At 37.9% G+C, this 13,360-nt stretch overlaps 1 protein-coding gene across 25 annotated transcripts in view; it reads right to left on the bottom strand.

Annotated features, from left to right (window-relative positions):
• The window catches only part of TENM3 (teneurin transmembrane protein 3), a 1,226,612-nt gene that overhangs the window by 173,038 nt on the left and 1,040,214 nt on the right, over window positions 1–13,360 (bottom strand). For all 25 annotated transcript variants that reach the window (XM_074951193.1, XM_074951194.1, XM_074951199.1 and 22 more), the window contains one exon: window positions 3,871–4,109. In XM_074951193.1, coding sequence (XP_074807294.1) covers window positions 3,871–4,109 — 239 coding nt within the window. The remainder of the gene's footprint in view (window positions 1–3,870; window positions 4,110–13,360) is intronic.

Raw genomic sequence — 13,360 nt, 5'->3', positions numbered from 1 at the left:
TCCCCCTTGATATTTTCCTCCCTTGTCTGGGTATATGGATCAGAGAGCCACAAATATGGCTTTCAAAAGTTAGACTTGTACATTTATTGTTCCAGAATCACAGGGGTTTAAACTTCTTATTAACCAAACAAGACACTAATTTCAGTTCTACCGATCTTCATATTGCAGATTAAAAAGACAATTTTTGTATTAACTTGATAAGTTAGTTTTTATCATAGATCTTGAAAGAGCTCATAAAGCCATTCATGGGCTCAGAGGTACCAATATTCATAAACTGATCATAGATACAGAAGTAGCAGAAAATACATTAAGGTCCTGCTCCAACTCTCATAGAAGTCAATGAGTTTTCTTAACGACATCAGTAGAAGAAGCACTCTCCCATAATTAGGTATATCTAAATTTATATAATGCTTAATGTTCAATATTTGTGAAATTAAATAACTTAAATGAACAGGATCATAATAGAGTGTATAAAAGAGGAAGAGATTGTAGAGGCACTTAGGAAAATGAAAAAGGAGAAAGCACCTAGGTTGGATGAAGTATCGGAGGATACTTAAGTTATTGGGAAACGAAGGTGTCAAGTATCTTACCAGTCTGTTCAATGATATACTTAAAGAGAAAATGTCACATGATTGGCACAAAACCTTTGTGGTCCACATTTTTAAACATAAAGGAGATACTGCACTGTGTGGTAATTATTGCCCAATTAAGATGACATCAGATCCTATGAAAGCGTGGGAGAAGATTATTGAAAAACATCTGCGTGGAACAGTGGAAATTTGGAAGGGTCAGCATTGATTTATGCTGGGATGGAGTACAATTAATGTCATATTTGTTCTTTGAGTCCTCATGGAAAAATTCAGAGAAAAGAGAAGGCAACTGGGTATGGTCTTTGTGGATTTGGAGAAGTCATACAATTGTGTACCAAGAGATTACTTTGGTGCAGTTTGTGAAGGAGAGGTGTGCCAGAGGGATATGGCTGTCTTATCCAGGATATGGATGATGGAGTGATTACCGTAGTTAAAATCAAATGGGGCTCACAGCAAAGAATTTCCAGGAAACATTGGCCTTTATCAGAGCTCAGCCTGGAGCTCTGTTTTGTTTGCAGTTGTTATTGGTGTGATAAGTGAGAATATATGAAGGAAGCAACCTTGGAATGTGTGATTCGCTGAAGCTTTAGAGTATGTCTACACTGAAAAAAAAAAAGTGCGTCAGCACGTCTCAGAGCCTGGGTCAACTGACTCTGGCTTGCTGAAATTGCACTATGGGGCTTAAAACAACAGTGGGCTGCAGCCCACGCTCTGAAACTCAGCACAGCAGAACGGTCTCAGAGCCTGTTCTCCAGCTCAGTGGGAACATCTACCCTGCTATTTGTAGCCCCAAAGTGTAAGCCCTGCGAGCCCAAGTCAGTTGACACAGGCTCTGAGCTGCTTCTGTGCAGGGCATTTTTGTGGTGTAGATGTACCCTTAGAAATATGTGCTGAAGATTTTGAGACTTTGCAAACTAACTTTGAAAAGTGGGCAACAAAGTTTTGGGCAGGCAGGATTTACAGTGAGCATCAGTAAGACTGAGGCTTTGATAACTTGAGGGAGGATGACTCACCATAAAGGATATTACAGGCAGAGAGCTTAGAAGAGTGAAATAATGTAAATACTTAGGATCAATAGTTGCTGACAATGGTGCCTTTCTGAGTGATGCCTGGCATCATATCAAATTGCGTGGTGCAAGTGGCATGAGCTTGTTAGGATATAGATATTCAGGCCTGTCTGCAAAGACCTGTACTTTAAGAATTTAGGTGTATTCTTATCACTTGGCTCATTCTAGAGGTATAAAAGAGAGAATCAGAATCACTGTCTGCTGGTGTAAGGGCCTTCTCTTACTGTGACAGTCTGAGGCCCTGTGCTTAGGCTAAGGCCTTTGGCTAAGCAGCAGAGGCAGCCATAAGTTAGGAAGCGACCGGTCACATCCTCACATTCCAAACTAGTCACATTGAAAGAAGGTGCTATTGGGCTGTTAGGAATACAATCCTGTCCTGATAATGCCTATCACCTCCAGAGAAAGGGAAGTGCCTAGAAAATGTAAAAGGAAACAGCATCCTGTCTGGCAAGAACTCACTTATCAATACTGGGATGTGAAATCCTCACTTCTGTATTGTTTTGTCATTATAGTTCCCACTTTGCTATTGTTTGTCTGTATAATCTCTGTCTGGTTCTGTGATTGTTCCTGTCTGCTGTATAATTAGTTTTGCTGGGTGTAAACTAATTAAGGTGGTGGGATATAATTGGTTACATAATCATGTTACAATACGTTAGGATTGGTTAGTTAAATTTCAGGAAAATGATTGGTTAAGGTATAGCTAAGCAGAACTCAAGTTTTACTATATAATCTGTAGTCAATGAGGAAGTGAGTGGGAGTGGGTGGGAGGGGGTGGGTGTGTGTGTGGGAGATGGGAACAGGGAATGGGGGTAAGGAAATTGGAACCATGTTTTGCTAAAGGGGGAAATGGGAACAGGGAATGGGAGTAAGGAAATTGGAATAATGTTTGGCTAAGGGCAGGAATGGGAACAGGGACACAGGTGTAAGGTTCTGTGGTGTCAGAGCTGGGAAGGAGGACACTAAGGAAGGAAACTGGAATCATGCTTGCTGGAAGTTCACCCCAATAAACATCGAATTGTTTGCACCTTTGGACTTCGGGTATTGTTGCTCTCTGTTCATGCGAGAAGGACCAGGGAAGTAAGTGGGTGAAGGAATAAGCCCCCTAACAGAGCTGACCCCAATTGTCTGTGATAAAAAGATGCCAATAAAAGTTAAAAGGTAAAGTGTATAGAACTGTAATTCAACCCATCCTAATGTATGGAACAGAGACTTGGCCCACCACAAGAAAAGAAATCAGTCTGCTCTCCACTACAAAAATGAAGATGCTGAGATGATCAAATGGTTCAAAACTGTGACAGGAAATGAAACAAGGATGTGAGGTACCTAATGCAGATTGCCTCAGTTGAAGACAAGTTGAGGGAGGCTAGGCTACAATGGTACGGACATGTTCAGTGGAGACCTGAGAGTTTTTTGGTAGGATGGTCCTTGCAATGATCGTGGATGGAAAATGACCAAGGGAGAGGCCAAAGACTTGCTACATGGACCGGATATCAGAGGACATTAGAGAGACCAATTTACACGAGATGAGCATGAGTCTTGAAAAAAGGCTATAAAACTCACCCACCCTGAATAGGGAAGTAGAAAGAAAGAAGAGGAAGAAATAACTTAAATGATTTAACAGACAATGAGGCAAAATATAAAATCATTTAAACATAGGACATACTGAGAGGAAAAAACATTATTTTTCCCATTTTTTTGTCCTTATGTCATCTGTTTAGACAGATAATAAATACCTGTTTCTGCTTAAAGTGTTTAGTAATCCTTTGATCACTATATAAATACAAATACATGATATCATAATAACTAACAACAATAAAAATTTTAAATGCTAAATAAGGTAAGTTATGCTTTATGGAAAACAATGAGGAAAACAGAATATACAATGCACATGTTGGAAATTATGTGTGAATTACAGGCTTTTACAGCTTATATTTTATATATGTTAAAAATGTGACATTTCTGATTTATCATCTTTTTTTTAAAAGGTATTTCAACTACTATTCTGCTGAAAAATACTTGCAAAGTACTTAATTTTTTTAGATCCATCTAAAGAATGAGAGTTTCAATTAAATTGCTCTGAAGGTTTAAGCTATTACCACAAACCACTGATAAAAATAAAGCTTTATATTGTACAGTTGGGCATAGTCCATGTATACCCAACAAAACACACATCCAGATTTATGGTGACGATAATCATATAAACTGGAACTTACCTATAAAGTAGGATAGCAGTATTGCCAGTAGCACTGAGACTCCTACAGCACAGAGTGCAGTACATTTCCAGCTACAGTACTTTGAAGACTTCTTGAATTTAAAAGCACTTCTTGATAGTGTATTTCTAGGTAGTGGCCGAGTAGGGGGGGAATAAACAGAGCCAGATGCCATTGTGTAACCTGGTGTTGCAGTACTGAACAGTGGTGTTGTCCCTGTTCCTGTTTTGAATAAGAAATGCCTGTGGAAGAAAAAGACTATATTAAAACACAATAATAAATAAACAAATGGAACAGGAAGTGACATTTTAGGTTCTTCTTAAAGCTGTTTGCCTTTTTTTCTTAATATCTTACATTTTTTTCAACCTACATAGATTCGTGAAACCAATACATTGAACAACACTTACATAGAAAAAACAGCATTTTTTAAAAAGTACAAGTGAAAATATCTGTGATACACACTCTGTCCACAGTGGGACCAGAACCATACTAACTACAAGAATGTAGGCAGGGTAGCTAGCAGAGTTCTTGCCAAATTCGCTGACAAGTGTGGACAGGCATTCTTTTGTCTGAATCCTATGTTATAAAACTATGTCACATACTGCCGTGATCAGGATTAAAAAGTCAATGTTTTCCAGATACCTCTATCACAATTGTTTCTTAGTCTAAATATAGGGTGTGAAAGATACTGCAACCCCATGTAGTATCTCTGGATACTCCTGTGTTAAAATTATGTATGGTTTCATGTATGACTGTGTTCTGCTCCATCTGCTCCATGGGTGAGAATTACCAGAGTTCCTCCAGGAACTAAAAACAGTGGAGGTGATTACCTTGAGGATTGTCAGTAACTCCAGAGAAGCACCACCTGGTTTATTGATTCAAGCTGGGTTTTCCAGAGAGTAGGAGACGAAGAAAGGGCTTTTGGTATAAAAGGATGAGCTTGAACAGACCCTCGCCTTCTTTCTGATCCAGGAAATGAACAGTACCATCTGTCCAATGGGGCTCCCAATACTTTCAAAAGGGTGGGAATGCTTTTGGCCTAAGAGGTCCCCATACGACTGATGAGTGACTCCTGGTACATTTATGATGTTTTCTCTATAATGCTTTTACCTTAAGAACAAATGTGCTTGCTTAGAAAGAGCTGTGTAGTAACTTGGAATTTCTGGCAATATACTGTTCATAGCCCTGGGAGAAAAAGCAATGCACAGGCACTGGTCTTTCCCATAGTTTAAGGCAGGGAGCTGTGCCCTTCCAAAAACCCTAGTGAGACTGGAGTGGGATAAGGCTCTCTGCCTAGAGATCGGTAATGGCTGGAGACCTAAGACCTGACTAGGCACTCCAAGAGCAGACTAGGGAGAAGGGGGATAATGGTGCAATTACCCTGAAACTATGATACAGGGAAAACAGCAGGAACTGAAATATAACTGCATGGCAACTTTTGGCAAATGTAGGCAGTTTTGTTTTTGATGTATCCTAACTAAGGTGTGATCACGGACACAGGAGCTGGTTTCATTTTGGGGATTGGGTAGGTAAAAAATTATTTTGCAAGCCTTCCCAAAAAAGTTGTAGGCAGAATTAGAGGAAAAAAATAAAGCAATGTTTGGGACTCTCTCAATGAGTCAATCACCATGCTAACGGTGATTACCTTTTTCAACTGAAATTTCTGGGGAGAATACCACACTACATGAGCTCTGAGGCAACGTGTTCAAAAGAGGCTTCAAGAAGCTTGTAAATTCTCACCAACTGAGTTAAGAAGGAGCACTGTGTAGAATTTTGTTGTTGCACAGGTGTGTGCATACCAGAGGAGGAAACAGAGGGTGGCCAAACCATAAAATTATTTATAATAATTATGTTATAATATAATTATTATTTAGTAAGATATATTGGAGTTATATCAGGAATGAATCTGCTCTTTTACTCTCTGGGAGAAATGATGACACTTGATAACCAGGAAAATTTGTGCTTTGAGAAGGATTTGTGCTATGAGAAACCAGTAGGCCATTAGAACCTTGGCATCAGCTGCCCTTCTTTGAAATATTTCCCCCGAGAAGATTCCTGGTAATACACAGCATAAGGAACTTCACTTGTAAACAATATTAAGGCTACTGGTAATGACGGCAGATCTGGGAACACCAAAGAAGCCCACCTCAGAGCATTTAACTTCAGAAAGGGGAATTACACAAAAAGGAGGAAGCTAGTTAAACAGAAATGTAAAGGTATAGTCCCAAAAGTGAAATGCCTGCAAGCTGTGTGGAAACTTTTAAAAAACACCGTAATAGAGCCTCAAATTAACTGTATATTCCAAATTTTAAAAAAACATAGTAAGAGGACCAAAAAAGTGCCACCATGATTAAACAACAAAGTAAAAGAAGTGGTTAGAGGCAAAAAGGCATCCTTTAAAAATTGACAGTTAAATCCTACTGAGGAAAATAGAAAGGAGCATAAATTCTGGCAAGTCAAGTGTAAAAGTATAATTAGGCAGGCCACAAGAGAATCTGAAGAGCAACTAGCCAAAGACTCAAAAAACTAACAGCATATTTTTTTTTAGGACATCAGAACCAGGAAGCCTGCTAAACATTCAGTGGGGCCATTGGTCGATCTAGGTGCTAAAGGAGCACTCAAGGAAGATACAGCTATTGTGGAGAAACTAAATGAATTCTTTGCATCATTCTTCACACCTGAGCCATTCTTTTTAGGTGACAAGTCTAAGGAACTGTCTCAGATTGAGGTGTCATTACAAGAGGTTTTGGAACAAATTGATAAATTAAACAATAATAGGTCACTAGGACTAGATGGTATTCACCCAAGAGTTCTGAAGGAATTCAAATATGAAATTGCAGAACTACTAACTGTGGTATGTAACCCATCATTTAAATCAGCTTCTGTACCAGATGACTGGAGGATAGCGAATGTGACGCCAATTTTTAAAAAAGGCTCTAGAGTCGACCCTTGCAATGACAGGCTGGTAAGCCTAATTTCAGTACCAAGCAAACTGGTTAAAACTATAGTAAAGAACAGAATTATCAGATACATAGATTAACACAATTTGTTGGCGAAGAATCAACAAGGTTTTTGGAAAAGGACATCATGCCCCACAATTACAATTCTTTGAAGGGGGTCAACAAATGTGGACAAGGGTGATATAGTGTACTTGGACTTCCAGAAAGTCTTTGACAAGGTCCTGTACCAAAGTTAAGCAAACTAAGCAGTAATTGATCCGTAACTGGTTAAAAGATAGGAAACAAATGGTAGGAATACATGATCAATTTTCAGAATGGAGAGAGGTAAATAGTGGTGTCACCCAGGGGTCTGTACTGGGACCACTGCTGTTCAACATATTCATAAATGATCTGGAAAAAGGGGTAAACAGTGTGGTGGCAAAATTTTCAGATGATACAAAATTACTCAAGATAGTTAAGTCCAAAGCATACTGTAAAGAGTTACAAAGAGATCTCACAAAACTGAGTTACTGGCAACAAAATGGCAGGTGAAATTCAATGTTGACAAATGCAAATACACATTGGAAAACATAATCCCAGCGAAACATACAACATGACCACTCAGGAAAGAGATCTTGAAGTAACAGTGGATAGTTCTCTGAAAACATCCGCTCAATGTGCAATGGCAGTGAAAAAGCTAACAGAATGTTAGGAATCATTAAGAAAGGGTTAGATAACGTAGAAAATCATAATGCCTCATTATAAATCTAGGCATACACACATCTTGAATATTGTGTGCAGATCTGGTCACTCCATCTTAATAAAGATGTATTAGAATTGGGAAAGGTATAGAGAAAGGCAACAAAAATGATTAGGGGTATGGAACAGCTTCCATATGAGAAGAGAGTAAAAAGACTGGGACTTTTCAGCTTGGAAAAGAGATGACGAAGAAGGGATACAATAGAGGTCTATAAAATCTTGACTGGTGTGGAGAAAGTGACTAAGGAAATGTTATTTTCTCCTTCATGTAATATAAAAACTAGGGGTCACCCAATGAAATTAATAGGCAGCAGGTTTAAAACGAACTAAAGGAAATATTTCTCCACACAATACACAGTTAACCTGTGCAACTCTTTGACAGGCAATTTTGTGAAGGCCAAAACTATAACAGGGTTCAAAAAAGAACTAGATAAGTTCATGGAGGATAGGTCCATCAATGGCTATTCACCAGGATGGTCAGGAATGCAACACCATGCTGTGAGTATCCCTAGCATCTGTTTGCCAGAAGCTGGGAGTGGATGACAGGAGATGGATCACTTGAGGATTGCCTTGTTCTGTTCATTCCCCCTGGGGCACCTGGCACTGGCCACTGTCAGAAGACAAGATACTGGTCTAGATGGACCATCAGTCTGACCCAGTATGGCCATTTTTTTGTGCTGAATGACAAACATGGTAAAAAAAAAATTTTTATGTCAATGTACGCCGCTTTGGGTGGCCAAAGTACACTCAGCAGCATTATACTATACTATATAAAATGCTGTTTGGTTTGGCTGGGCTGATCTGCCACTTTAAGCATTCTTCTGATGCTCTTTCTAGGCTGCAAACGGAAATGGATCTTAACAAGCTTTCAAATTGGGACTCCATATATTCTCAGAAAAAGTGAAAGCTGAGGTGCTGGAGTTCGTACAGCAGAGCCTAGCACAGACTCTGATCCAAATACTTAAGCCCTTTGAGGAGTTAATCTCACAGATAAACTTGGGAGATGCCTGGGTATCTGTGACAGTGCCAGCTGTCAAAGCTCTGATAGTCTACCTCAGGCATCAAGGCAATAAAAGAAAATTCTGTCTTTTGTATTTGAGAGTTCACCACTGTGGAGTCTGAGGTAGCACACAGTGTGGCTTCTTACTTTAAGCTCTTCCCCCTTCTGCTCTAAATCACATCAATACAATACCAGAGTGGCCACACGCACAGGCTGGCTGAAGAATGTCAGGCAAAAAATACCAAAAAAGGTGAAATAAAGACAAAAGAAACAACTCTTGGTGAAGGAAATTTATCTCTCTCTATTTCTAGTGAGTGGAGTTACTAGGTAAATGTCATTGCAGTCTCTCCAGGGGTGTTAACTCAAAATGTTAAATATTGAAAGTATAATACTATCAGACTTCCACATCTTGTACACCTGTTTCTTTCCTCTGAACCCTTGCTAACCAGTGTTTCCTACGAGATGTTCAGAAGGATGCTATGTCTGACAACAAATCCAAGCTGTTTCCAGATTGTGTAGAAAGCCTTGTGTTCTCCAAATATAATTTGCCTACAATTGATTTTAGCCACCTGCCTACGCTTTTATAGCATGTTCATCAGAAAGGTATCTGAGCAATTAATTTCTAAAGACTAAACTGTGTATGTAGTACTTGACCAGGCATTGACTTAAACGGCAAATTATAGTCTGTCTCATCTCACAGAAAGCTTATATCATCTGTAATTGCAGATCATCATTTAAAAATTGATTATCTTACAAGCACGCACTTGATTTGTATGCAAGTGACAATTTTAATATTTTATTAAAATTTTTAGAATGCAGAATTCTAATAAAAAACATTGGCACTTCTCAAAGTAATGCTATCCAGTGTTTAATTAAATGAATCAATTCACTTTTTAAAAGTAAAAACCCTCCATTTTTATCATGATGTAAAATATATTTCTATTCAAAAATTTAGCTGATATATGATCATTTTAGGGGCTCAAGTTTTTAGTATCCAGTAATTCCAAAACACAGATTTGTCACAGCTCCACTGTACTTAAAATATTTTGTTATTTTATAAAAACAAACTCTTGGGGGGCAAAGACGGAGTCAGCAGCTGCGAAGCAGGTGTGTGTTCCTATTTATTTTATCAATAGCAGCCACTTTTTAAAGTTTCTTTCACTGAATTAATGAAAGAAAAAATAAATATATCATCAAAATCCTCAGAGATGCTGAATCTGGAGATATGAACATATGAATAAAAGTAAAATTAAAGAAACAACCTATGGAATCTCTTGGCACCATATGATTGGCTGCACCTGCTGACATTTTTAGACAGTTTTTTGTCCAAAGAATACTGGAGTGGTTTCACTTCCAACAATATCCCAAGATATTCTCTGTGCTGCCATTTACTCTGTGGAAAACAAAATTGAGGGAACCTCAGCTAAAATTACTAATTTGGAAGCCAGGATGGAAAAAAATATGTCATGAAAAAGTGCAGGAGTTGGACAGCAAGATTAAATTAATTGAAAATTGCATCTCCTGAACCACAGGAACAGATTACAAAACCATTCAAGGACAGTATGGTGCAGACTATCAATGGGAATACTTAACAAGCCAAGTAAGATCCAGAAAAGTAAGTGACAGGTGTTCATCAAAGGGAGGGTGATTCAGAACTGCTTTCTTTTTATGAAAATCTTGTACCGAAAACTCTTACTCTAGATACTGAAGAAAATCCTATCCACTATATAAAACCCGACTGCATTCATAGGAGTACAATATTACTCATGTCTGTATTACAATATAAGGAAGAAACATTTTAATTAGGGCTGTTGATTAATTGCGGCTAACTCACGTGATTAACTCAAAAAAAGTAATCGTGATTTAAAAAAATTAATCATGATAAATCGCACTGTTAAACAGTAGAATACCAATTGAAATTTATTAAATATTTAGGATCTTTTTCTACATTTTCAAATATATTGATTTCTATTGCAACACAGAATACAAAGTGTCCAATGTTCACTTTATATTATTTTTTATTACAAATATTTGCACTGTAAAAAATGATAAACAAAAGAAATAGTATTTTTCAATTCACCTAAAACAAGTACTGTAATCATGAAAGTTGAACTTACAAATGTAGAATTATGCACCAAAAAAAACTGCATGCAAAAACAAAACAATGTAAAACTTTAGCGCCTACAAGTCCACTCAGTCCTAGTCCTTGTTCAGCCAATCGCTAAGAGAAACAAGTTTTTTTTACATTTACGGGAGATACTGCTGCCTGCTTCTTGTTTACAATGTCACCTGAAAGCGAGCAGAGGTGTCTGTATGGCACTTTTGTAGCCAGTGTTGCAAGGTATTTACGTTCCAGATATGCTAAACATTTGTATGTCCCCTCATGCTGTGGCCACCATTCCAGAGGACATGCTTCCATACTGATGATTCTCGTTAAAAAAGAAATGCATCAATTAAATTTGTGACTGAACTCTTTGGGGGAGAATTGGATGTCTCCTGTTGTTTTACCTGCATTCTGCCATATATTTCATGTTATAGCAGTCTCAGATGATGACCCAGCACATGTTCATTTTAAGAATACTTTCACAGCAGATTTGACAAAACGAAAAGAAGGTATCAATGTGAGATTTCTAAAAATAGCTACAGCACTAGACCCAAGGTTTAAGGATCTGAAGTGCCATCCAAAATCTGAGAGGGACAAGGTGTGGAGCATGCTTTCAGAAGTCTTAAAGGAGCAACACTCTGATGTGGAAACTACAGAACCCGAACCACCAAAAAAGAAAATCAACCTTCTGCTGGTGGCATCTGATTCAGATGATGAAAATAAACATGCGTCAGTCCACTCTGCTTTGGACCGTTATTGAGCAAAACCCGTCATCAGCATTGACGCATGTCCTCTGGAATGGTGGCTGAAGCATGAAGGGACATATGAATCTTTAGTGCATCTGATAGATAAATATCTTGTGACGCTGGCTACAACATTGCTATGTGAAAGCCTGTTCTCACTTTTAGGCAGGGTCGGCTCCGTTTTTTTTGCCGCCCCAAGTGTCGAAGGGAAAAAAAACAAAAACCCAAGCCTGGTTGAGCTGCCGCCGAAGAGGAAGAGAGGGACTGCAGGGCCCGCCGCCGAAGACCCGGACATGCTGCCCCTTTCTATTGGCCGCCCCAGGCACCTGCTTCCTTCGCTGGTGCCTGGAGCCAGCACTGCTTTCAGGTGACATTGTAAAGAAGTGGGCAGCATTATCTCCTGCAAATTGTAACCAAACTTGTTTGTCTGAACGATTGGTTGAAGAAGAAGTAGGACCGAGTGGACTTGTAAGCTCTAAAGTTTTATATTGTTTTATTTTTGAATGCAGGGTTTATTTTGTACATAATTCTACATTTGTAAATTCAACTTTCATGATAAAGAGATTGCACTGTTACTTGTATTACATGAATTGAAAAATACTATTTTATTTTTACAGTGCAAATATTTGTAATAAAAACATACAGTGAGTACTGTACACCTTGTATTCTGTGTTGCAATTGAAATCAATATACTTAAAAATGCAAAAAAATCCAAAAACATTTAAATAAATGGTATTCTATTATTGTTTAACAGTGCAATTAATCGCTTGACAGTCCTAATTTTAATGCTATCTAATTTGAAGGACTGCAACAGAATTCTGCTTGCTGTATATACTATGAAAGAAACAGAATTTAAAAGGCCAAATTGCTATTTTTCCAAGATCTTGGGCCAGCTACACGGGCTAGGACAAAGAACTATTCTAATAAAACAAAACAAAATAATAATAAAGAGAGAATTTTGTGAGGAAAGAAACTAAAGCCTCTGCTTCCTATCAGGCAAAATTCAAAGCTACTTTTGATGGGAAATAGTATACATTCTGGGATCCGATAACAGCAGCAAGATTATTTAACACTATCCAAGACACTGTTCCAGGCAAGGACTATGACAAAGAAGAAAATAATAACGATGGTAAAGGATTTCACTGTGTATGATATCAACCTGCCCTTTGTTGACAGAAACAATTTCTTCCTTCCCTACAAGGGAAAGATGTTTATGCATTTAGCACAATATTCTTTCACACAATGCATACCTGTAACATATTAACAGTGTGGGTCAATATACTGTGGCTATTTATATTGTAGCAATAAAAGTTGTTAAGTTGGTAAAGTAAAATACTAGAACGTTATCAGCTGCAGAAGCATAGTTTTAATAATTCGTCAGGTATTCCCTTCAAACGAACCAACCAAAACAAATAAAGCAAATCCTGACATTAATTTGTTTTGGATAATGGTATTTATTTACTAAAAGTGCTCATGAGCTTTTATGTTATACTTCAAGTTTTACAATATGAATTTTTCTTCTTTTATTAGATTATAGTGATTTTGTTTCACCTTGAGAGAGTGAAAAGGCAGTGGATACTACTACTATCTATAATTTCTATATTTAGGGGATCATCTATCTAATGCTTACTAAATATTTGAATGCCTACTACTTCTATACAATGGAATTTTGTGTCTTCTTAATGATACCCTTACTCATTACATTTTTTAAATGGCCACCATTTGTTTTATTATTAATATATTGCCACATATTGGCATGAGATTCTATACTGTATCATATGTCTGTGTTTATCAGAAATCCAAGACACTCAGAAACTGTATCACTGTGTGTATTTGCTTCATCTTTCCCAGTCTCCCCCAGCTATGCTCTTTGTCCAATCTCAGTGTCTCATCCCCCTCCAACTGTACTACTTTTCTCAGTCTCTTTGCCAGGCCAGTCCTAGTTCTC

The sequence above is a fragment of the Natator depressus genome, chromosome 4 (assembly GCF_965152275.1).
Source record: "Natator depressus isolate rNatDep1 chromosome 4, rNatDep2.hap1, whole genome shotgun sequence".
Taxonomy (NCBI): domain Eukaryota; kingdom Metazoa; phylum Chordata; order Testudines; family Cheloniidae; genus Natator; species Natator depressus.
The sequence above is the reverse complement of the archived record's forward strand: the minus strand, read 5'-3'. Positions and strand labels throughout refer to the sequence as shown.